Source organism: Hemicordylus capensis, chromosome 13 (assembly GCF_027244095.1).
Source record: "Hemicordylus capensis ecotype Gifberg chromosome 13, rHemCap1.1.pri, whole genome shotgun sequence".
NCBI classification, from domain to species: Eukaryota; Metazoa; Chordata; class Lepidosauria; order Squamata; family Cordylidae; genus Hemicordylus; species Hemicordylus capensis.
Window position 1 is genome coordinate 378,690 of NC_069669.1, and position 25,011 is coordinate 403,700.

The 25,011-nt window shown below is 60.0% G+C and overlaps 1 protein-coding gene across 1 annotated transcript in view; it reads right to left on the reverse strand.

The window, feature by feature from the left end:
• Positions 1–1,731: 1,731 nt before the first annotated feature.
• The window catches only part of USP31 (ubiquitin specific peptidase 31), a 32,214-nt gene continuing 8,934 nt past the window's right edge, over positions 1,732–25,011 (reverse strand). The window contains exons 2-16 of the mRNA XM_053276277.1: positions 17,421–17,558; positions 16,727–16,815; positions 15,919–16,011; positions 15,071–15,206; positions 14,455–14,599; positions 13,688–13,862; positions 12,590–12,701; positions 11,843–11,937; positions 11,301–11,378; positions 10,912–11,041; positions 9,808–9,927; positions 9,373–9,598; positions 8,992–9,150; positions 8,500–8,652; positions 1,732–7,848 (exon numbers count right to left, since the gene is read on the reverse strand). Of these exons, the coding sequence (XP_053132252.1) occupies positions 6,323–7,848; positions 8,500–8,652; positions 8,992–9,150; positions 9,373–9,598; positions 9,808–9,927; positions 10,912–11,041; positions 11,301–11,378; positions 11,843–11,937; positions 12,590–12,701; positions 13,688–13,862; positions 14,455–14,599; positions 15,071–15,206; positions 15,919–16,011; positions 16,727–16,815; positions 17,421–17,558 (3,375 nt within the window). The 3' untranslated portion in view covers positions 1,732–6,322. The remainder of the gene's footprint in view (positions 7,849–8,499; positions 8,653–8,991; positions 9,151–9,372; positions 9,599–9,807; positions 9,928–10,911; positions 11,042–11,300; positions 11,379–11,842; positions 11,938–12,589; positions 12,702–13,687; positions 13,863–14,454; positions 14,600–15,070; positions 15,207–15,918; positions 16,012–16,726; positions 16,816–17,420; positions 17,559–25,011) is intronic.

Sequence of the window (25,011 nt, forward strand, 5' to 3'; positions counted from 1 at the left end):
AGAAGCAGCATCTTGGGGTCGGGGTCTGGGAGGGCATGGATTGGGACAGAGACCAATGGCTTCCAATAGAAGCCACTGAACAGCCACCTCTGGCCACCCTCACAGGAAGTGGGGGGGATTCATGGGGCCTGGATGACACAGCACCCCATGGCAGGAGCTGGGCCCACACCTGCCAGTGTGCCACTCACTGCTGCTTGCTTCCAGTTCACCTTATGGGCTCCAGTCAAGGTGCTAGTCGCCATCTGTATGGTTTGGGACCAAGATACGGAGAAAGCTGCTGCTTCCGCTGCCTCCTCCAGGTCTGTCCTTCCTCTGCCTTCAACCATCAGTTGGGTGGAGAGGAGTGGCGACCAGATGGGTCGTTGTTCGGCCAGAGCGGAGCTAGCCCTCCAAGGCAAGCCCAAGAGCAGCACCAACGGACTCCCCCAGGGACCCAGGGCGAAGGGCTCCCCTCTCTTGTCCATCCGGGGTAGCTCCAGGGTGTGCCGTTTTCAGACCACGACCAACCAAGACCCCAAACGGAGAGATGCTGGGGAGCCACTGGGGGAGGCAGGAGTCGGCCTTTCCACCTGCACGCAGCTCACAACGGGCTGCTTCCAGGCCCCCTTGCCCAGGCAGCACCCCGAGGCTGGCTTCCCAAGGGCACCCAACAGGGACAGCCCCTCTGGCCTGCCCTCTGTGTGCACAGACCCCTCAGCTGGGCCCCCTGGAGCCAGCCAGTCACCCCAGCTCGCCCCACACTCCCAGCCTGGTCAGCAGCACTGGGGAGGGGTCTCTTCTTCCCCACCCTTCAGTGGTGGCACACGGCATGAGCGCCACCTCCTGGCCAAGAAGAGGCTTGCTCCAGAGAGAAAGCGGGAGTGCTGACGACAAGGGGGTTGCATTGGCCCAAGCCAAGTTCTCCCCCCTCCTGCCCCATAGCACACACTTTCCCCCTCCCCCACATAATGGCAGGGAGGTGAATTTATTTGTTCCATGCAGGGCGAGAAGGGGGAAGAGGAAGGCCAGTTGAAAGGCTGCCACGTAGTAACCCCCTTGAAAATGCCCGTCCTGCCTGAAGGGTTGAAATACAAATGCACGGAATAGACAGAAGCTATGGGGAGACCTGCCCCCCAGGCAGCCCTTGTGGTCCGTTAGCAAAAACCCAAGCCCCAGAGAGGCCAATGGGATTACTGGGACCCACTAAGATGTCACCGTGTAGTAGCATCAGCCATGTGAGTCCCCAGACCACGGATTCAGGCTGCTGGGCTCAGCTTCCGGGGGCTCCTGTTCTTGGCTCCGATGAAAAGGAACATGTGGGGCAAGGCAGTGGGTGGGGAACTCTTGGCCGCCTGCAGGGGGCCACTGGTGCCTCCTCTCCTGCCCCCACCCACTCCTCTCCCCATTCAACCCGTCACCCTTGCAAAACCTGACCAAGGACCCACACACACACACACACACACCCCTCCCTTCTTCACAACAGCCCCCTTGGCACAGCCTGTGGGTCAGCCCAAGTCTACGGGGTGGGGCTAGTGGCACCTTCTTCCTCTGCCTACCTTGTGCATCTATACTGCAAGTCCCTCGGGGCAGGGATCTGTCCTCTTGCACTTTGTAAAGGCACGTGTGGACGGTGCACACACCATCGGTGTAGAGGGCTCCTGATGGTGGGCAGCTGCAGGTGGTGGGGGGAGCCCCAGATTCTGGAGAAATGCTCACTCACCTGCCCCCCCCCACACACACAATGCCCTGTGATAAATGTATGGAACTTTATTACGGTTTCCACTTTTAGTCATCCAATACCTGGTATCCAAACACTTCTCTCTGAAAGGAAATGATCTTTTTAAAACATAAAAATATAAATTCTGCATATTAAAAGTGCATACAAATAAATAAAAGGCATTGACAGTCTCATGCACTTGCCCTCAAATAAGTTAAAACCCTTGTATGGTACACAATGGTTCCACCCCAAGAAGAGACGCAGCCTCCCCTCCCAGAGCGCGGTGGAGTTAAAAACCAAAGCAAAAGACCGACCCCCCCATCTCCCACACGGACACACACAGACACACACACACACACCCCCTCGGAGATTCTGACAGCAGTGTCAAAGGGAGCACAAAGGGGGGGGCAGAGGAGCGGGGGGGGGCACGGAGCAGCTCTTCCAGGGGCCATTCCAGTGTTGGTTCGAGGCTCACGTTCCGAGGCACAAGTGGCAAGCACCCAGGAGAGGAAGCTGCAGGAGGAGGCCTCCCAAGCATGCAGCCCTCGGGAGCCACACTGGGCGCAGTGCTGCCCAAGGCCACAGAGCTCTAGGGGCCACGGCTACGTGGCCTCCGGCCAGCCACCGCAAGCTCTCTGCGGCAGAGAACACGGTGGGGTGTGATGGGAGCTTCTCAAACCCGACTGACGCTCTACAGCCGTCAAGGGAGACGAGGGGACTGTGCTGGAATGCCCATCTCCTCCTCCTCCTCCTCCTCCTCCTCTGTGCGGTCAGACCCAGCTCCTGAGGCTCAAGCACTTCCCCTCAAGCTCAGAAAAGTCGGGCCAGGCCTTTCCTCTCACCACAGATCAGAACCAACTTGCAGTGGCCTCTGCAGATGGCCGTGGACCCTGGCAAGCGGCTGCAGACGGACAGGCCAAGGAGAGGGCGACCCTCAACGGGATTCAGACGGTCATTTTCTCTCTCTCTCTCTCACACACACACAGAGCTGACGACTGGCGCGTCTAGGGAGGCAAACAGAGCGCCCACACAGCAGCCGCCGCCGCCGCCTGGGGGTCACCAAAGCCACCGGCTGCGACGGGGTGTCACGCAGGATGCCAGCCAGCCAAAGGGGGTGGCGCTCTCTCTCTGTGGCAAGAGAGCTCCGTAAGGCTCCCCACACTCGGACCGAAGGCCACCAAGGGAAGAGTCTCGCCCTCTTGGGGCTCCGCAGCGAAGCCTGCTCCTGCTCCGGAGGCATTTGCACCTGGGCTCAACAGGAAGCTCTTTCCGGGCAGGAGGAGGCCAGTTGCTGGAGGCTGCCGACCAGATGTGGGCACAGCAGTCCTCAAAATGGCCACAATCAGGCTGCGGCTGCGGCTGCTGCCGCCGCCAAATGAAAAGACACCGAGAGTGGGGGGGAGGAGACAACCTGCTCTCTGAAATCTTCTGGCGTCATCCACAGAAGACAGTCCAAAAAAGACCCACACCAAGGAAAGAGTTCTGGGTGCAAATCCAAGCCTGGGGTGAGGCTGTTGGCTCTCAGGCCAGCTCCAGGGAGGACCAGGGGCCGGAGAGACCCACCTCCACACCAACAGCAGCGCAGGCAGGAGCGGCTCATCCTAATGAGCGGGGGGGGGGGATGCCGCCAAAGGAGACACAGCTCTGCTCCTCCCCCCCCATGCCACGTGTTGCCTGCAGGCCGGCCTTTCATCAGGTAGAGCCACAGAGTCAGTTACACAGCTCTCCCTGAGGAATGGCTGGCCTGCAGGCCGTGCAGCTCTCATTAAGAGTGGGGCAGGACAGGGGAGAGGGGCAGGCAGCTGCTCCTCCTTGGGTGCCCCCCCCCGCTCCTTAGGAAGAGCCTTACGAGACGAGTGCTTGCATAGTTAATATGGACATGCGTGGGGGGGGGGCGAGGGGGGCAGTGCCATGCAAGGGTGCCGCATGGCCAGCCATGCTTGGAACTCGCGCTGTGGTGCACAAGCAAGCAAGAGTTGGGCTCTCGGTGCAGCGTGAGGCCCACGTGGGTCCGACCCAGCCCTGTTGGTCCATGGACGTGTCTGAAGGGCGGGCGGGGAGGGGGGCTGCTTGCCACGGTGGTCCCAGAGGGCTGCTGCAGGCCCCCTCTTGTCCCTCAAGTACACGTGTGATACGAAGCTCAAGGGGCCTCTGGCAAACGGTTCCCTTGAAAATGTGCTTAGAACTTGCATAATAACACGGCCGAAAAACCTGGCTCAAGAGGGCAGGAAGCCTTCCGGGGGGGGTAGGGGGGGCTGCTCGTGGTGCACGGAACCAGCCGGGGTCTCAGCCCCACGAAAGGGGCTTCGGGACGCCTCCGTCGCTCCTCTTGGGGAGGGGCTCCAATCTGCCACCCGCCACCCCCAGAGAACTGCCGAGCTGCATGCCACGAACTCTCACCACTCATTCTCCACCGCAGAGCCGAGACCCAGAAGGGAGACGAAGAGGCAGCCAGGCAGAGAAACAGGCAGCTCTGCCCTCCACGCTCAGGAGCCGAGGCTGGAGGTGAAGTCTGCTGGCTGGGGGGGGGGAGCCAAGTGCCAAGGCCCCCACAAGGGGAGAGGCCCAGGCCCACAGCCAGACAGCCCCTCCCTGGCCTGCTGGGCCTTAACGCCAGAGAGCACAGGAGACCCGGCCCCTTGGCTGGCGGAGCCCTCCGAGGCTCATCGCTTGGCTCCCTTTCCAGTCCTGCTGCCCGGTGCTCTCGGCTGGCCGACAACCAAAATTAAGGAGCAGCTCGCCCGTCTGTGCTCCAGCCCAGCTGGGGAGGGGAGAGGCTGGCGGTAGCACCCGGCCCCCGCCCTGCCCAGCCGGGGAAGCTGCTTTGCGCTTCCCCAGTGCAAAGAGAAGCGTTTGCAAGGGAAAGGATGGAGGCTGCATGCAGAAGAGCTCCCACTCGGCCAGGGAGGCAGTGCTGCCCCACTGGAGCCAGCCTGCAGGCGGGGGGGGGGGGGGAGAGACTGCCGCTGGCCCTGCCTTGGCGAGCCCCCTGCTGCGTGACAACCAGCAATGCTGACAAGGTTCACAAGCCCAGGATCAGAGGAAGAGACAGCAGGCTCCCGCTCAGGGGCTGTGCGTGGCAGCACCACGCCGCCGCTCTGCAGCCTGCTTCTGCATGCAGACCCGCCAAGGGCAGGCACTCTGGCCGCCTTGCAAAACCGGCAGCCCCGAGCAGTGGCGGGAAGCGTCAGGCCCACCGGGCAACACAGAGGGGCTGGGCTCGGGCTCCCGAGAACGCCGGAGGCGGCACAGCCAGGGAAAGGCCAGCGGCTTCGCGGCTTCAGCGCCCACAGAAGAGGGTGCAGCAGCTCCCTCTGTGTTGGGAAGGGAGCCACCTGCCCGCCAGAAGGAGCAGCCGTTCAGCAATGCCGGGGCAGAACGCCCTCCTCCCAGGGGCCGGCTCTGGCCAAAGGACACAGCAGGAGGCAGGTGTGGGTCAGGGTGGCAAGACGAGGCCAGCCCAGGCAGGATCCTTTGGAGGGGCCGTGCCAAAGCCAGGACCTACGGACGGGTCTCCCACAACACCCTCCCCCCCCCAGCAAGGAGCACAGCTGACCCACAAGAGAGAAGGGGGCCAGGCCGCAGAGCATCCTTCTCCATGGACTACTGCAGAGGCACGCCCGCAGCAGGAGCAACTCCTCTCCTAACCGGGGGGGGGGGGCGGCCAAGGAGACGGGGGGGGGCTCTGCTTCCCGGGACTCCACTTGCTCCTCTCCCCCCTTAGGAAGAGCTGCACGGTTAGCCAAATGGCCAGCCTGCAGGCAGCACGACTCTCAAGGTGGGAAAGAGCGGTGCAAACGGAGCTCTGGGAGGGAAGGAAGCAAGGCGGGAGAGGCCGCTGTGCCTCCCCACCCCACCCCTGGCCGCTCCTGCCCCACAGCTGCATTCCCCGTGGCTCTGCAGCCCTTCCAGGTCCAGATCTGCTGGGGGGACGCTCCCCTCCCTCCAATCAGTGTCGACACAAAGGAGCAGCCAAGCAGGACACGCTTCAAACACAGAGATCTGCTGGAACAACGCAAGGAGAACCAAAGACGCAAAGAGACCGACTTTCCCGACAGACAGACACCCCCCCCCCCGCCCAGGAGAGAGGATGCCCCTTTTCCCCAGAGTCCTCCATTCCCTCCAGAACTAGCGGAGTGTTTACCTGAGAAACAACATGAGCGTTGAGATATTGCCCTTTAAGAAGCTGGGGGGGCGGGGGGGTGGGGGTCGCAGGACCAAGGGGCCTGGCACCGTCTCCCCGCGCAGCTCTTCCGTAGCTCACAGAGCCGGACCAGGGAGAGCCTCCGGGGAGGGCGGCCAGCGTGGCAACAGCGACACAGCGAGCCATTTACACGCTCCAGAGGCGCTCTCGGGAGGAAAGAGTGGTTAGGGTCCCTACAGAGGATTCTGTCCAGAGTCCGGATCTGCCGCGGGGCGGGGGGGGCGGCGTCCTCCGGCAGCCCCCGCCACGCCTGCCAGCCACTCCTGCCTCGCGTGATTTGGTATGATGGCGGACTCCGAAGGCGCTTGAAGAGTCGTCCAGTCCCGCTCAGACACGCCAGGCACGTGGACAGAAAGCAGAGACGAAAGGGCTTCTTGGCAAAGGGAGCGCGCGGTGGCCCCGTGGGGGGCTCCAGCCACGGATCACTGCGACGTCGAAGGCGGCTGCGCGGAGGAGGGCATGCTGGCGGGGGGCAGCGTGCGCGGGGACTTCTCAGCAGCCTGCTTGCCGGCGCCGGGCGACTGGGGCGCGCCGGCCTCCAGCTGGGCAGACTTGGCTTTGCGGCTGGCGAGCAGCGAGCGTTTGGCGGGGGAGGCCTCGGTGGCCGCCGGGTGGGCGGAGGAGAGCGGGCGCGGCAGGGGCTGGGGGCTGCTCTTGCTCCTGTCCGGCTTCTCCTCGGGCAGGTTCCTGCCGGCCGCCATCTTCTTGGACAGCAGGGCGGTCTTGCCCAGGTCGGCCGACCGACGGGACTCCTTCTGCCGCAGGGCAGACTTGAAGAAGGACAGCCCTTTGTCTTCGGACTTGCTGTCCCGCTTCAAGGCCGAGCGGGGGCCCGGGGTGGGCGAGCGCAGGCTGGCCATGGAGGAGCTGCGCACGTGCTTGCCGTCGGCCGTCCGGCCCTCGCCTCGCGCCTGGCTGGTCCGCGGGGAGCCCGTCCGCGAGCCGGCGGCGACGCTGACCTTGTCCGAGGCCAGGCTCAGCTTGGAGCCTTCCCTGCTGAGGCTGCGCTCCGAAGTCCTGCTCTTGCCCGCAGGGGCCTGGCCCCGGACCGACGAGCCGGCCGAGTTCCTCCTCACGGCCGTGGAGGAAGAGGAGGAGGAGGAGGAGACCAGCTTCTGCTTCTGCTGAGCGGAGGCGCCAGAGGCAGCGTCTCGGGCCCTGGAGCCGGCCTCCTTGCGGCTGTGCCCCGCAGCGGGGGAGCCGTGGCGCCCGCTGGACCGGGAGGACTCTGCCCGGCTCCGAGAGCGAGAAGCCTTCGGCACGTGCTTGGAGGGAGGGGGGGAGGCGGGGGGCTGGCGAGGCAGCGGGGGCCCAGGGCTGGGCAAGGCGGCCCTCCCGTGCCTGGAGCTTCTGTCGGCCTCCAAGGCAGCTTTGGATTCGGCCGCCTTGGCGGGGGGGCCCTCTGCTCGGGCCAAGGACAGCCCGATCCCGCTGAAGCTTCTGCCTTCCTTGACGGGAGAGCTCTCCACCGAGTCGCTCTGATCCACAAAGGCGATCTGGTTGTTGTTGTCAAAAGGGTCCAGAGCAGAGCAGCTCCCGTCCACTTGCAGGGCAGTGCTCTTGCTGTAGGCGTCTGCGCCCGCGCCCGGCCTCCACACAGGCCCCTCGTCACGGAAGACGCCCTCCATGACTGCCAGGGGAGCCCTGCCGCCTGTAGTCCGGGGCTCCTGGTAGCTGCCGGAAAGACTCCGCAGGCTGCCGAAGCACGAGGTGGAGGCCTTGTCATCCGCAGACTCCCCGATCCGCTCCAGAGTGGAGGCCGAGCTGTGCACAGGGGAGTCCCCGGGGAAGCGCGAGGGGGAACTGGAGCGCATCTGCAGCTTGGCCGACAGGGACCACGAGGGCCGGAGCCCGTTCTCGCTCGCAGCCAGGGGGCTGGTGACGGAGGACCGGGAGGACAAGCTCTGGCGCTGGACGCTCCTCACAAAGGGCCGCGTGGAAAACCCACCTGCAAGCCAAGAGGGAGGGAGGTCAGCCCCAGCTCATGCAGGGCACCAGCGCCTGGGCAAGCCAGCCGCAGGAAGGGAGGGAGGGAGGGAGGGCGCAAATGGCTCCCCCTCCTCACTCGGCCATCAACTCTGCACAGCTGGAATTCAGGGCCTCTGGGAAACACCACCCGCCTTTTGGCCACCTCAAACGGTTCCCCTTGCATCAAGGTCAGGCCACGTCCCTCTGCTAGCACCCCAAGGATCGCCTGGGAAGCTCCGGTGCCCGGGAGACCTCTGCCTCCACAGGGCTTTGTGCCCCGCTAGTCCTGGAGGCTTCTCTCCAGCCTGGAAGGCCAGGCCCCCAAGCGAGGCCGGTGCAGCAAGAGGCTTCCAGCCAAGTCGGGGCGCGACTCTTCTCTGCAGTGAGGAGCAGCAGCAGCAGCAGGGGAAGGCGGCCTGCAAGAGCCAGCAGGCCCACGCCCCTCCTCCACCCCGGGGAAGCCTCTTCCTGAGTGGGCTGAGGTCTCTGCAGGTGGCCCCACTGGACGACCATGGAGGCATCCCCGCGCCCCGGCTCAAGCAGCAGAGCTCCCCGGCCCTGAGCACCCTCCAGCGAGGGCGGCCGGCTCCCCCCCCCGCCACGCCCCAAGGGGGCCCGAGGCCATACCCACCGTCGTCTTCACTCCTCTCCCCCATCAGCTCCACGGACTCCGAGAGGGAAGCCAGGGAGGTGCGCCTGGAGGACGCTGCGGAGGCAATGCTGGGCTGCTTGCTGCCTGGGAGTCGGCTCACCCAGTGCTCACACAGCGAGGAGCTTGTGGAGCCTGTGGAAGGAGAAGGGGGGCGCAGGCGTCAGGCCGGAGGCTGGGCACAGGCGCCCTGGCAGGCCTACCCGGGGCTTGCTCTCAAGCCGGACATCCAGCTGGAGGGAGGCAGAGAAGCAAGCAGGCCTGAGCAAATCCGAGAAGGGCTGAGAGCCCATGAGGACTAGGAGCTTGAAAGGGCTGCAGGAAGGGACGAAGCTGCGGAGCCGGTTTCAGCAGAAAGCAGGCCAGCTCTGGGCCGCTCCTGCATGCCTGGGACTCTCCCTCGGGGACAAAGGCAAGCCCAGCACACCAGGGCGACTGGCGGGCGAGGGGAGAGGCGGCTCTGGCCGCAGTTACCTGCCACTGAGCTGTTGGCTGACCAGGAGGGAATGGCTGTCCGCCTCTGGTAGAAGAGGATGTAGGCCGTCTGCTTGCACACCTCGTTCTCCGCCAGCTGCTGCACGTCGCTGTCGTCAAAGCAGTACCACAGGCCGTCCACGGAGTTCTTGCAATAGGCTGCAGGAGGGCGCCAGGGGGTCAGGCCTGCCTGAGCTGCGCCCTCTCCCGCCCCCGGCCCAAAAGGGGAAAGGAGGCGGGGGGAGAGAGGCGAGCAGAGGGTGCCGGGAGCTGAGGAGCAGTGTGTATGGCGCCACCTGCACGGAGCAGGGCCTCAATCAGGGCGCGCCCCAGAGGGGGCTGCCGGAATCCCAACCCCAGAGAGGAGAGCCGCCCGGGTACCTGTGTAGTGGCCACCCTGCATGGTGCCATGGTGGTTGCAGACGGCGTACAAGTCGTAGACAAAGTCCTCCGGGTCCCTGCCCAGGCCGTAGGGGCGCCTCCAGGGGGACCAGTGGGAGGGCAGACTCCAGCTGCTCTGGCTGCGCTTGACCACGTGGGGCGTCATGTCCAGGCCGGCCAGCGGGAACCTGACCATGTTCTGCAGCTTCATCCTCCGGTCTCCCTCCTGCGTGGAGCAGAGCACGGCGGCTCAGGGCAGCCCGGGCCACAAGTGAGAGGCCGTGCTAGCGCTGGACCTTGCAGAGGAGCAAGCCCCACGGCTGGCGGCTCCACTCTCCGTCCTCTTCATTCAGAGGCAGAGGAGAGCCTGAGCCCGGAGCAGGAGGGGAGCGGGGGAGCCAGGTCCCAAGGCCTGCCACGCAAGCCCTCCTTTACCTGCCGGAAGCGCTTCAGGTGAATGATGAGGACGTCGGGCAGAGTCCAAAGGCTGAGTGTGATGCTCCCTTGCTGCAGCTGCTTGCAGTGGGGGCAGCGCCAGGCATCGTCCGGAGCCAGCTGCAAGCAAAGGAGGGCAGCCGCTAGTGCCAGGAAAGGGCGCTGGCGAGGCTCGCGAGGAATCCCGGCCCCCCGAGGAGCCACGGGGCCGTCTCTGAATGCCGGGGCTGCTGGCCCTGGGAGGGCCCCCCGCCCCGTGCGGCCCACAGCTCACCCGACAGACCAGGGACCAGCCCAAAGGCAGCGGCGGAGGCAGAGCTACAACAGCGGGCTTGGCAGGATCGTATCGAAAACAATCCCCAGAATCGCAGACTCCCTCTCGCGGGGAAATGCAGCTATTTTTCTGCAACCGACTTACAACGCTGTAGCACTAAATCCCAAAGAAAAAATCCGAAGGCAGGCCCTGGAACTGCGAACGGCCCCTTGCAGGCTGTCAGCGCCGGGACTGCAGCGTCACAGCACTGGAAGCCCACTCGGCAGACCCACCGTGACTCCGTGGCTGGGGTTAGGCTGGGGTTAAGCGCCCTGCCTGGCACAACGGGCCGAGGGGGGGGGGCGCGCACGGGGTGGGAGGGGCCTGCCCTTGCCAGGTCTGAGAGGGCATCCCGCTGGATCCCCAAAGAGCCGGCGGGAGGGCAGAGGCGGCCCGAGGAGCAGCAGCCCTGGGGCCTCCGGGAGCAACACCCTGGCTGGTGTCATGAGCCGGCTGCAGGGAGGGAACCGCCCTGCTCCCGGCAACCTACGCTGCGGCCACAAAGGAAGGGGAGGCTTCCAGGGCAGGTGGGAAGGCCCACGGTGCATCTTGCAAACTGACACCATGCCGTACGATGTAGTGGGTGCATTTACTAAGAACAGAACCAGCCATTTCATGCTGTCTGGCCAAGCAGCGGAACCAGCCTGACAGCGTCCTGCATGCTCAGAAGGAGGCACGGAGGAAGCGAGCAGGTGAGCCCCGCAGCAAAGAGGTGGCCTTTGAGCACCTGGTCCAGCCACAGGAGACAGCAAGGGCAGGCCCCAGACACACACACACCCCCACCCCTCTACCTGTTCCTCTTTGGTGTAGAGCTGGAAACACTGGGATAAGGTGCAGGTCTGAGGCTGGTGGTGGAGCTCCCTCTGCTGGCGGACACTCTCCGCGTCTGGGACATATTCGTCTTCTGTATTGACGAACAAACTGCAACGAGGAAACATGGCACTCACCGCCCCCACAGTCCTGGGCATGCAAGCAGGCTAGCGAGAGACACACGCTGGGCGAGGCCTGGCAGCCCCCCCACCCAGCCCCCCCCCCACAGCCCCAGGGAAGGCTGCCGGAAGGGAGGACACGTCAGGCAAGCAGGCGGGAGGCGGCAGCCCAGCCCCTGCTGCACAAGGGAGGGGCTGTTGCTACCCAGCCTGAGGCATCGGGAAGGGCCCCAACAGAACCCGACACTCACTAGTCTTTTGTCTCCTTGTCCCATTCCACCACCAGCTTCACGTGGGGGGGGCCGCCTTGCCCACACGACTTCAGGGCTCTGCAGAGAGACCACCACACACCAACGCAGCAGAGTCACTCCTGCAGTCAGGTCAGGGCCAGTCTCTCTCTCTCTCTCTCTCACACCCCCCCCCCTCTCTACCTGGCTAGGTCCAGGGGCTTTCATCCATCCAGATCGGACGCCATCACTAAAGAGGAGTCAAGAGCCAGTCCACAGAGAGATGATAGCTCAACAGTTAACACGGAGCTTTCCTCTTACTGGCTCTGTTCCCTCCCACCAGTACAAACAAGTTCTCCAAGCAGAATCCAAGGGAGGACTAGCCGCCCAGCCCATGAAAAGAGGCCTGTAGAAAGCAGGCAGGCAGGCAGGCAGGCGGACTCACTGGTCTCAGACAGGCTGAAGGGGCACTCAGTGGGCCCAGAAGAGCCGTCTCTCAGGAGGCAGCAGCCCCTGCCAGAGAAGCCATCCCCTCACCCTCCCCAGGCTCAGGCGGGCAAGCTCACCGTTCCACCATCAAGTGGCAGAGAGGCCGTTCTTCTTGAGGTAACAAGTACGTTATGCCCACAGCGCTGACCACTCGCAAGCTGAATGGACAAACCTGCATGAAGAGAGGAGGGCAGGAGCAGCTGGAGACGGCGGGCAGAGAAACAGGACCCATCTCCACACCAAGGCGGAGGAGGACACGAGATGGGCTGGCTGCTGCCGGTCAACTCAGGCTTGTGCACCCCAGTCCTTGGACAGACATCCCCAGGCTAGCCGGAGCCAGTTTAGACAGACAGAATGCACAGCCCCACACCCAGCGGCAAAAGACACAGTAACAGCCCAGTGCCCAAGTTGTAGACTGTTCCCCTCTGCTTTCGACTCCCCAGATTATTCCAGCCAATTAAGCAAGACGAACATTGTGTGGGTTGCTAACTCTTGAAGTGTTTGGTATAACAAGTGATTTTTAAAAAATAATCAAAAGGCTCATCAATTTTATCCAATGACTGAAAATGTTGAAGAGCAACCTTGCCATTCTTTTAACCCCAATTAGACTGGCTCTCACTACTAGTCTACACACGCTCCAGGAGGCCTGAAGGCAAAGAAGCTTGCTGATTTGAGCATCGTGCACACTGCTCTTCTGGTGAAGCCCTTGGAGCAGCGTCTGTAAATGCACCCCCGAGAAGCTCTACAACAAAGCAGCCGGAACGTGGAGCACAAGGCTGGAAGTGCAGGCAGACCACGCCCAGGAAGCATCCAAGCTGTCTTACCTGAAGGCAGGCTGAAGGCCGCAGAAAATACTGCATCTTCTCCAAAATCTCCTTCTGCAGGAGGTCCCAAGGAATAGTCTTCTCTAAGTGCAGCACAAAAGGCTGCCCAAACCTGCAGAGCAGAGCAGGACCGTGAGAGGGACGGCAGGTGTGCATGGCCTGGAGGACTTGCAGGCAGGTGAAGCAGCAGCAGGAGCCCCCTCCCGAAGGCCCAAGGAGGCCTGTGGAGCGTCCCCTTCGTTGGTGGCAGGGCAAGAGAGAGCAGCCAGTGTACCGAGAAGTCCTCTTCTTGGGTCAGCCCAACACCCGGTTTCTCCCAGCACGAATCAGATGCCTCAGTGGGAAGGCCGCAGGCAGGACAGGCAGGCCAAGCACCTTCCCCTGTGGCTGCTGCTTCCCAGCAACCAGCCTCAGGGAGGCAGCATGCAGCCAAGTCGTGGCTAGCAACCACTGCCCAGCTTGCCCTCCATGAATCTGCTGAGCCACGTCTGTTTTTCACGGATCTGAGCTAGTGACCATCACCCAACGCTGTGGCGGTGAAGAAGTCCTCCATTCTGCCTGTCCTGCCAACCAATCTTGCACCCAGGCTCAAGAGTTATGAGGGAGAAAAGAGAGGAGGGCGGCGGCGGCGGTGGCAGCAGCAGGTCCTCACGAGCCGGGGGGTGGGCGCAACGGAGGCAGCTCAGTTGCTCTCTCTCTCCCTCTCCCCCCATCCCAGAAGGCCAGGCTGCCTGAGAGAGGAGTCACCCGAGCTGCCTCCTTTGGTGCCCCCCCGGCTCGTGAGGACCAGCCATTCCTGCCGAGATGTTTGGGGCAGCGGCCCCAAGGCAAATGAGGCAGCCAGAGACAATTCCCCCCCCAAGGCAACCGCCTCGCTCTGGCTCCTCCGCAGCCAGCCCCGCGAGGCACAGCATTCACAGGGCTGGGGGGCGAGGGGCCCTCGCTGTGCGCCTGACCCAGCCAGCCCTCTCTGGGAGGGCTCTTCCTCCGCCCCGTCCCCACGTCAGAGCAATCCCCAAGGGAGAGGCCACAGAACTCCCAACTTCGCAGGCAAGGCCAAAGCAGAGCTAGAGGACTCGCTTCCAAACCAAGTGTTACCTCTTCCCCTGCTGTCCGGTACACGCCCTGTTACACACCAAGATTACAATCTTGTCACTCGCCGCTGCCAGCCGGGGATTGGAGTTCTCCAGCCTGCCTTGAGGGGGATAGGATGAAGCCCTGTGATGGTCGGCGCTATATTTCAAGTGGTTCAGGTTACTGTTCACATGGATGCCTGGAAGCGAGCACAGAAGAGACTTCACGGTGGTCAGCCGCAGGGAGAGAGGCTCAGGGTCTTTCAGCGGGGCCCCAACTCGGAAACTCCCTCCCGAGGGAAGCTCTCTGGGTGCCAGCTGCAGCAGCAAGGAAAGGCCGCTTTGTTTCCGCAGGCCTTCTAGACTTATCCCTCTGAAATTAGTCTGGAATCTTGTCTGCTCCGCTGCCTGCAGCCTTGTTTGGTTTTACCAGGTTTTTGTGCCTTGTGTTTTCAGCCTTGCATAAGTGCCTCTGAGGGCTTTATTGGCTCAAGAGGGTCAGGGCAATACTTCAACCACTGAGCCACAGAAACAGGAAGCCCAGGCAGCAGCTGCTGACCCCGTGCTTTAGGACCGGGGTTTCCCCAAGTCTCTGCTGAGCAGGAGAAGGGGAAAGAACAGGACTCCTCCTCGAGAGACAAGGGTCTCCCTTCCCTGCCCAGAGGGCCAGATGGAGTTCCAGAGAAGAGCAGCACAGCGGTCAACCTCCCGCTGCTGCTTCAGCACCAAGCCAGCAGAGCTCCAGTTTGTAGGGCGTTCCCTCCAGCTGCACAGAAATGCAGCCCAACTCACCCCTCTGGCTAAGGATCCCCTCTGGTCGAAAGATCTCCGGGGTCTCGAAGGCAAAGATGTAGTCGCTCTCCTGCACGCTGTCCAGGTCGTCTGTGTCAGAGAACGAGCGATGGAAGCCGTCGTAGTACATCTCCGTCAGCACGATCTGGAGGAGGCCAGAGAACAAGCTCAGCAGCACCGCCCAGAGCAAGCAGCTCACATCTCCCCCTGCCTGCCACACACACCCAGGACTGGCTGACCAGCCCCAGGTTCCAGCCTCTCCCTAGGGTTAACTGGAAGGGCCCAAGGATCGTCTGCGGGCAAAGCGCGAGTTCCATTCCTGCTCTACGGACGAAAGGGGACGCTCTCTGAGCAGCCTCGCAAGGGCACTCGAGAGAGGAGGAGGATTTGGCCCCAGAGGAGAGTGCTTGGGGATTACTTCGGGGCTCTACCAGGCCAGTGCAAATGCACTAGAAGCAGCACCGGGTTCCGTCCTAGGGCAGGATGCACGACCCGACACGCTTGGCACAGGCGGCAGCAGCAGATGCCTAGCGGAACACTGGGAGCAAGGCGGTGCTTCCTTGCGAGAGCCAGTTCTTTGCTCTTTGACCAGAGCCTCTCCATCGGACACACTTACTTGTTTGGTGGGGATTTTAGTTTCTCTGGACACAGCTTCTCGCAGCCGGGCCACCGTTCCAGAGAGAGGCACAGCCACCCCAATACGCATGCAGTGGGAACACTTCCCTCGGTACACCACCGTGATGTACAGCGGCCTGCAGAAAGTAGAAGAAACGGCTTTGGGGTGCCGAGCCAAACCTGCCGAGGTCCTGCTTCTCCCTCCAGCAGCAAGGACTGGGGCACCCCAGGCTCTCCAAGGACAGTTTGGGCCTTGGCATTGCTCAGATCCCTGTAGGCTGGCAGCAGAAACCGCTGCTCGGCACCAAAGGCCAAATCAGCAGCATTCTACTGTCGGGCTTTTGTTCTGTGTCTTGGAACTCTTCTCTCCACCTCCGACAGCAGGAGTCTCTCGGCACAAGAGGGAGGGTCCCACGTCTCCCCGTGCCGAGAGACTTCTGCAAGGAGTGCAGCAGCCAGGAGCAACAGCCCCAAACGTTCAGACGGACTGCGCCTCAGACAGGCCCAGCCCCTCCACGGGATGTCTGCCCACCAGTCAGGACCCGGGCTGCTTGCATCCAGGGGGAGCCACTCCTTTCAGCCACGGCCGCCAGCAGCGGAGTTGGGCTCCTCCGTGCAGCCGCCTCGAACAGGCTGTGCTCCAGCAAGAGGCGGAGGACGGGCTGCCTCAGGCAGGCGGATCCAGACTGGAAGAGCTGCTCTCAGGAGGCCCCCCTCTCCAGAACTCCAGAGGGAAGCCGGGGGAGGGGGGGGCGTGGCAGCCTGCCCCCTCCAGTCCGGCCCAGCCTCCTGCCCAGGTCAGGGCGTCCCACCCACAGGCCATCCCCCCTTCCCCGGGGAGGCACATACCGTGTGTGAGGCAGGGGGATTGGCAACGAGATACACAGGAACGGATCGAAGGTGTTGCTCTGCTTCTGGCAATGAGGACACGTCAAGGACGACCTGCCAGGCACAAGCAAAGGGGTTGGCAGCACCGACAGCAGCCCCTGCAGCCGCCCCGGGGAGCTGAAGGCCCCCAACTCCAGGGCTCTGAACACGCCGAGTGGCATGGCTGCTGCCGCCCCGCTGGCCACAATCACCTCCTGCCACAAGCCACATTCTCACAGTGCAGCAGGTCAGGCGGGAAGCCTGCCTCCCAGCCCCCACTGAAGGCTTGTTCAGGCAACCAGATGCTCCGAAGCCAGAAACGCCCTCAGGGAGCAAGGCCCAAGCACAGCCTTCTCCCTAACGGGAAGCCCTCTGGCACGGGGAAGCTCCCGCCTCCTTCGCCTCATTGACCGCTTGCGAGAACGAGGCCCAAGAAGCCACCCTGGCAACCCCACATCTGCCCCAAGCCCAGGGGGAGATGCCCTGCTCAGAAAGCCCTGCACAGACAGGCTGCACCAAGGAACCCCAGGGCACAGTCTGAGGGCAGAGGAGGCGGCCACCGGACTGAAGCTGCGATGGGAGACCAGCTGGGCACCCCACATATGGCACCTTGACGCCGTGAGCGAAGAAAGGCAGGAGCGATGTGGAATATAAGTGGCCAGAGCAGAGAGGAGAGCACATCTGGCAGAGGCCCCCAGAGATACACCCTTCTCGTCCCAGGAAAAGGCCACTGGCCCAGGAACCTGCTTCGTGTCTGTCTTGGTAACAGAGAACCATGTGGGCACCGTACCTGTACTGGGCCTGGAAGAGCTCCTGGACAAAAGTGCTGTTGATTGGAAAGGCTGGTCCCTCAATCAAGACATCGTCTTCCAGTGGCGGCTGGAAGGAAAACACATTCCATGAGGCAGGCAGGCAGGCATAGCCACACACGATGTGGTGGGCAAAGGCAGAGCGAAGCACATGAGGGCTGCCTGAAAGCAGACGACCCGCTTCTGTGAATGTCCAGGACTGCATCGTGTAGGCACTTGAGAGCACAGAAAATCAGATTTCCACCTCCCAATAACCCAAGTTCACCCCCAGAAAGAGAGAGGTTTTGTGTTCTGCCTCCATTACAGAACTTGAGCAAATGCAAATGTGTGCGGATCTGTTTCCCTTGGATTGTGTGTTTTGCCCCTGCTAGGGAGGGACAAGAATCTACCCAAGGCCCCGAAACCCCCTTCCCAAGATCTGGCTCAGAGATTCCTCAGGAACTTGAGAAGCTTCTTCACAGCCAGAGGAGCAGGAGTCTGGACCAAGAACAAAGCCTTGTGCTTCTGTGTGTGGCGTAGCTGAGCATAGCTGCAGCAGACCCCCACCAGGAGTGTGCCCAGCCCAGTCCAGGGGCCCTCAATGCCGGCTCAGTGGCTACATCTGCCTCTTGGCGGCAGTAGCCACAGCCATGCAAGCGCCAGCCCAGTGCTCCCTGAGCCAGGCCAGCTCCTCACCTTCAGAGAAGGCCTGCTGTTGTTCTTCACTGCGTTGTTGAGGTCCTCGTGGACTCTGTCCAGAAGCCAGAGCAGAAACTCCTGAGCATCATGCTGCGAGCTCCCACGGTACTGCATAGCGTTCTTGGAGACTATACTCTGTGGAGAAACAGCACAGGGGCTCAGCAAGTGGAACAAGCCCCAGGAACACAGAAGCACCTCCACAACACTCCTCAGCTGAGCTGCCAGCACTCCCCACACCAAAGGGACCACCATGTGCTCTGAGAACCACACGGAAGCAAAGCGGCCCAGCAGCAGTGATTACGGAGCAGCTGGGTCGCCACCCGAGAGCCAAACTTCAGCAATGCCATCCTTAAACACCCCTCCCCCTCGAGATCAGTGAAAGGTGCAGGTCCGTTTCCTATTACTCACAACACACCTGAGCCCTAAATCCAGTGAAGCCTGCAAGTTGGGATGTGAGAGCAGTTGTTAGCACTTCCACTCCCACTTTAATCCATATTGCTTAAGCATCTTTAGACTGGCACTTCTGTGCTCAGGAGAACCAGGAGTGTAATGGACAGATGTTCACAGCTGGACCTCCATTCTTCCAAGCACACCGAGTAACTTCCCAGAACCAAACAAAGAAGAGCCTGGCTGCTGCAGCAGTGTTCCCTCTAACCGGGATTCCCAGACGTTGTGGACTACAACTCCCTGAATCCCCAGGCAAAAGCCATCAGAGCCGGAGATTCTGGGAGTTGTAGTCCACAACTTCTGGGAATCCCTGTTAGAGGAAACACTGTGCTGCAGCCCACCGAAGCAGGCCCATCTCATCCAGCCTCCTCCTTCCCACAGTGGCCTCTCGGAAGCCCACCAGCAGAGCATGAATGCAACCCACCCCCACCGGGCTGTTTGCCTCCTGGCTTGGAGTATTCAGCACAACACTGCCTCTGAACACAGAGGCCCACTGAGCCACCGTGATCACACACACACACACACACACACACACACACACACACACACACACACCCTGCAGCTACCTGGGCTTGAAAGTGTCAAAAGCGAGGGAGAGACAAAACCAGCCACTCCACCTGCCTCCCCAAGAGTAACAGGAGGCATCTCCTGCGGGACCCTGGGCACACACGGAGGTCCACTAGATGGCACTGCCAAGCGCCATCTGCTCAGGAACCAGGTGAACACAGCTGCTCAAAGACAGCCGGACAGAAAGCAGAGGAGGGGCAGCTCCACTGCCCGGACCCTGGAAAGCCAGGAAGGAACCAAGGTGCTGGGCACGCTTCCAGCAGGCCTGGTGTCCCCCCAAGTCCAGTTCCGCACCACCTTACTGAGATTCTCCCAACTTCCACAATCAAGATTTGAAGTAGGGCGAAGGAAGTGGGGAGAATCTTAGCAACGTGGCACTGGCAGCAAACTTGAGCCTGCTGGGACTCCATACTTCAGCTCCGGGCTTACTGACTTGGAGGGGGTCGTGTGAAGCCGCCCAAAGAACGGACTGTACAGAGCACATCAGCCTGCTTCCTAGACACAGGCAAGGCACTCCCTGACATAACTGCGCCAGCATCTAACCCTTCTCCACAACAACAGCGAAACAAGCTGCCTGGGAAGGCTACGCATGAGCGCCTCTTGTTTCCACAGGAGACAGAGCATGTCAGAGATGCTCCAGTCCAATCTCTATTACGGCCAAAGGCCAGCAAGTGTCAGAGATGCCGCAGACATGAAGTCTCAGCTGACAGCCAAGAGGGCATGGCCAGTGTGACCCTGCATGACTTCTGGTGTCCCCTCCAGCTCTGGAAGCACCCTGAGGTGGGGAGGAGGTGGGGGGGGAGAGACGATTGGGGCATACACACTTCTGCATGATGTGAAGGGAGGGGACATTTTCCCTTCCTCTCTCAATCCCCCGTTAAAGCCATTTAAGCTAGTGGCCCTCACTTCATCTTGTATTACTGACTTTCACAGATTATAAGTTGTGTGAATAAATACTTTTGTCAGTCCTGAATCTCCTGCCAACGTTTCATGGGATGATCCCTGGTTCTTCTAGCATTGTGAGAGGGGGAGAATAACTCTTCTCCATTCGGTTTCTCCACACCATGCAGAACTGCGTAAGCCTCAGTCATGTTTGTCCCCAACTCCCCGTCCCCGACCCCCTGACGACACAGCCCAAGAGCGCTGCAGGCATTTCGAGAAAGGAATCTTCCAGCCCCTTGGCTGTTTGAGTTGTCCTCTGGTGCATCTTTTCCAGCTCGACAATATCCCCTTGGCAGTGTGGCAACCAGAAACTCCGCATTCCAGATACGGCCCTTGTAAAGGGCAGTATAATATTCAGTTTTATTCTGGATCCCATTCCTCCTGATCCCTGGCATGGAACTGGCCTTTTTCAGAGCTACCACACACTTTGTTGATCTCTTCATTGAGCATCTCTCACAACCCCAAGATCCCTCTCCTGGCTAGTCACCAACAGCTCAGACTCCATCAGTGCATATGTGAGGAGGGGGTTTAGCCCCAATGTCCTTCGCTTTGCACTTATTTACAGTGAGCTGCGTTTGCCACTTTCTTGTCCATTCACCCAGTTACAACAGATCCTTTTGGAGCTCCTCCCAAATCTATTTCAGATTCCACCAACCTGAACAGTTTGATGTCATCCGCAAGCTTGGCCATCTCACTGTTTACTCCCAACGTCAGCTCATAAACCAAGAAGTCAAAAAGCACCTGCCCCAACACAGATCCTTCCGGCGTATTTGAAAAAGGGGTTTTGTCGTTCACCTTGTGTTCAGCCACACACTCCTCAAATCTCTCCCCACCTCTTATTGTCACCCTTGTATCTTTGGTGAAAAGATACCTCTGGGCAGGCCTTCCACTTTCCGAAGGAAGCTTCCTTGTCTTTCACAGTTCCCTTGCCTCCACTTGTGAGCCATGCTGGCATCCTCTTGGATTCAGGGCTACCTTTCCTACTTTGAGGCATACACTCCAGCTGAGCTATTATTGTCTAAGCCCCATGCATCCTGGAGATACCATTGGGAAACACACTGGTCTTATAGCCATGATCCGGCAGCTTGACGGGAGACACACCCTTTGCCACAAGACACAGATTAATCCCTCATCCTGGCCCCACGTCTGCAGCATTAAGCACAGAAGCTAGGGGGTCTCACTACCCTTTCCAAGGTACATTGGTCAATTTCTGTCTATTTTATATTGCTGTAAACCACCCAGAAACAGATGTTTGGGGTGGTGTGCCGACATAATAAATAAATAAAATATACTCCAATACAAATGGTCACGCCTGTCTTAGGAGGGGAAAAACAAACAGACCCAGTCCTTTAGCAACTTCTGACTTGCAATGATCCACATTCGCCTTTCTCTAAGGTAATTTCATTCACATTTTGCACTGTCATCAAGGCCCTGGATGCCACATATTTTTAAAGGATGCCCTCCACATTTTACATGCACATTTTCTTCACGTCTGGCTTGAAGGAGGAGTGGGACAGTGCGGCCTGGCCATGCCCCCTTTTACCACCAAACACTGAGCAACATCTAAAAATGGACCTGGATGCACACAGCTGTACACATGTGGGGCCAGCAGCAGCCAGGAAGCCGGCATGACCAGGGGTCCCAATAGCACACCCGGACCCATCCCAACGTGCTGCCCAATACACAAAGGTTGGGGCAGGATGGCAGACAGAATTCTCCTTCCTTCCGCGCACTGACTGCACGCAAGCCAGGGAGGAGCAAGACAAGAGGACGCTCTTGATGTCCAGGGCCAATCTGAGGTGCTCCTCCATTCCTGGGACCCATACCCCTAAACAACTGCCTCCCCATGGGCTTCTTATTCCACCTCTGCTCCAGCTTAGAAGGCCCACCACAGCAAGGTGCAGGGCTTTTGCTGCTGTGGCTGCCAAGGAGGTCCTCATCTGTTGGCAAGTTTTGCTCCCTTCATGGAGTTCTTGTTTCAAACAGCTTTTAGTTGATTGTGGTGGTTAATTCCATTTGCAGTGTCTCTTGTGGAAAAACAGCCAGCCGCCGTTGGTCCCAAACAGAGAACTTAGAGAATTTATTATTTCAATCTGCTTTGAGCCAATTTTGGTGGCTAGCTCAGCTGTTTAAACAGAAGCAGAACTAGCTGCCATCAGCTTTAAGCCGGTTGAAATAAGAAATTTTAAGTTCTCTATTTGTGACCAATTGTGGTGGTTTGCATTGTGTTTTGTGGAACAACAATCTAGACATGGTTTAATACAAAGTAAGGGTTTCACTTTTTCTAAGAGTGCTTACCAGCCATCCCTTTCTGCCTGGGGTCTAAAGTTCTTCCTCCGCTTCAACTGCCAAACCGGTACTGATACTCCGAAGACATAAGAAACAGAATTTCTTTCTTTTCTTTTTTTTAGAGTTTGACTTGAGAAGCTGAAAGGTGAACTGACATTGATAAGACAATTGAGGAGCTATTTCCCATGCTAACGATGCCGTCAGATCCTAGACTACTCAACTCCACAGTCTCACTCCTTCCTTACTATCTCCCTCCGCTGTCACTGGGATTTCTGCCCCCTTCTTTGAAAAGGACTCCCCTTCCCAATTCCAGTTCAAATTCTAGCTCCCTTGCTGGTTGACCGAGCTAGCTGCTCACATGCTGGCTGCTTACATTCAAACATGCGGAGAGTGGCTTTGGCTTTCTATATTCCCTGGGCCAGTTTTGGGAGGTCGCAGCATGTATCACACAGCAACGTGAAGTTGCCCCTTTCAAACTAGTTCAGGCTTGCCTTGCTATGGGAGCAAAAGGGCCCTCAGCAGACGTATGTATGTATGATGGCAACCTGGCCAAGCCCGACCCACCACACTGCAGTGCACTTGACCCAGAGACCTGGGCATTTCCTGAGCTGCTCTGGCTTCCCTGGAGTGTGAGCTTTCGCCAGCAAGACGGAGCCTTGTCCACAAGAGCACCGGTCTGTGTGCGAGACAGAAGCACATTAAATCTGCTCCTGGATGATGAGACTGGGGGGAAACACCATCCCGGCTCATCCAGCACACAGCGCCAAGTTCAACAGAAGCAGGGGGATTCCTTGGACTGCACGGGATTCTGATCCTTGAGAGACATCCCCCACCCCCAGCAAATGCCTATCTCCTCCCCCAACGCAGGTTGATTATGCTTTTGTGCCTGGTATTAAAATTAATCTCCCGACAACGGAGCCTTTGCGGATTGGGCACTGCACTCTGATCAGGCCCATGGAACATCTGTCGCAGCAGCAGCTGCCCACCCCACAGCCAACTGAGAGCTCAGCTCCACAACAGACACATTCCTCCCCTCTAATGGAACCCTCCACCCAGTCTGAGCTGGCCCTGAGGAAGAGCCCCTCGGTGACCACCAACTCCCCCAAGCCATCCTCTCTACTCCCCCCAGCAGAGCATCCCAAATCCAAGGCCCCCCAAATGACAATGGAGACGAAGAGGGGCAGGCTGTAGGAGTACGTTGCAGAACAGTAACAGGAAAGAACACCCAGGCTCGCCTGCTGGCTGGGGGACCAAGGAGAAGACGGGGAGGGGGGAGGCACTTTGCTGCATGCAAAAGGCATGAATACTGTATGGCCCTCACCTGGACGGACTGCCAAAGAGAGTGAGGGTGACACAGAGTGATGCAAGGAAGAGGGGACAGACCCTTGGGAGCAACTCACAGTGGGGCAGCAGGAAAAAAAGGCCTGGTGCTTCCCCACGGCAGGAAATGCGTCTTTGAGCTCGCAAGGTGCTACTGACATTTTGAAAGCGTCCCCCTGTTGCCAAGAGCCCGGAAGCTTCTGACTTAAGGAGGAAGCAGATACTCAGTGGGAGCCAGCAAACACCCAGGCAAGCATTTTCTGCTTTGCTCCTCCAGGATCATCATAGCACTCAAAGAGGCAACACCGCCACCCAAGATGCCTGGCGAGAGGCAGCTGTTCCAGCAGAGACAGACAAGCCTGCGGGGGGGGGGGGGCGGCAGGGGGGATGAAGACTGCCAGGAGTCCAGGCAGGGAGAGAGAACCTGCTCAGGTGTCAGAGGAGAGGCAGGAGGCTGGGCGCCTCGTCCTCCAAGGCTGGCAATTCCAAAGTGTGCATTTTGAAAAGCGTTCTCTTAACTTTAAAAATACCCAATCGTAATAAAAGTATCTCCAGGTGAAGCTGAGCCCCATAAAGAAGCCCACCATCACCCAGCCTTGGCGTGAGGAGACGAGCTGCTCTGCCAAGGCTGCCAGTTGCTCACGGAGTCCCCAGAGGAGGCGTCTGCGACGGCCCAGAACCCCTTCTGAGATCACAGCTCTCATTCACAAAAGCTCTTAGGCCTGTCGGGCAGAGCAGCCCCCAACAGCCACAACGCCCAAGCGCATTGCCCTGCACTCCTGGCTTCTCAGAGGTGCCAGGGGGCGGCGGCAGCAGCAGGGCCACCCTGAGGCTTTACAAACAGCATCGCCTTCGCTTCCCAGCACCGTTTCTGGGCTCCTGAAGCAAGAGCTGCTCTGCCCAGCCCAAGGCAACGAAAGCAGAAGCGGGCCAGATCCAGCACAGCTGCCCAACCAACCTCTTCAGAGGCAGAAGGGATGCCAGACGGACTGTCCCTGTGATGCACCTAGAGAGGAGCAAGGGAAAGCAACACACACTGCCTGGAGACGCGCGGGCCTGTTTGCCCAAACCAGAAAGGCATCTTCATTCAGCAAGAAGGCAGCAGTGGCTACAAGGAGGGAGCCCAAGGAGGGCTGGGCTACATGAGGGGGAGAGCAACCACCCGCCTGTTTTGTCTAAGGAAGGCAGATGGGAGTGAAAGGTGGGAAAGCCCTCAACCGGTCGACTCCCCGCTATGCTGCTGAAACATGGTAGGCACAAGAAAAGGCTTAAACAGAATCAAGGTGTGTGAAATCCTGGCTGAGGCAGAATCTAAGAATAATGGGAGTTCCCTTCGCGCACTGCAACAGGAATGCTCTCCTGGCAAGTCCTGGGAGAACCAGCCATCTTTCACAAGCCAACTGCTTGCCAAGGACCACAGGCCATCCGTCAGCACTTCCTCGACAGAACGGGAATGAATGGTTAGGAGACACCAGAGGAGCCCTGCTGGGCCAGGCCAGAGACCTGCTGAGCCCAACACCCTGATTCCCGCAAGGTTTCCCAACCCTGCCTTCGAGGAGCCCCCAAGCAGGAAGCGAAGGCAAGTGGCCCTGCTCCGGTTCTCTCTGCATCTGGCATCCAGAGGCCAACTAGCTTTGGACCTGGGAGGGAGCATCAAGACCAGCAGCCACAGAGAGAGCTCCTCTGCAAATCTGCCTCATCCCCCATTCAAGCCAGTACAGCAGTGAGTTCTACCGGAAGCTGCCTTAGATCAAGTCAGACCATCGATCTGCATTGTCCACACTGACCGGCAGCAGCTCTCCAAGGTCCCAGGCAGGAGTCTCAGTTCCCAGCCCTACCAGGAGATGCCACCGGGGACTGAACCTGGGACCTTCTGCCTGCAAAGCAGGGGCTCTGCCACGGAGCTACGGCCGGCTGGCCTTTGCTACTAGAACGGATGCACTAACGGGTGGATGAAGAACCAGGCTCCCTGTAAACAGCCTCTTGGGCGGGGGGGAAGGTCTCACAGTAGAAGCGCTGGCCA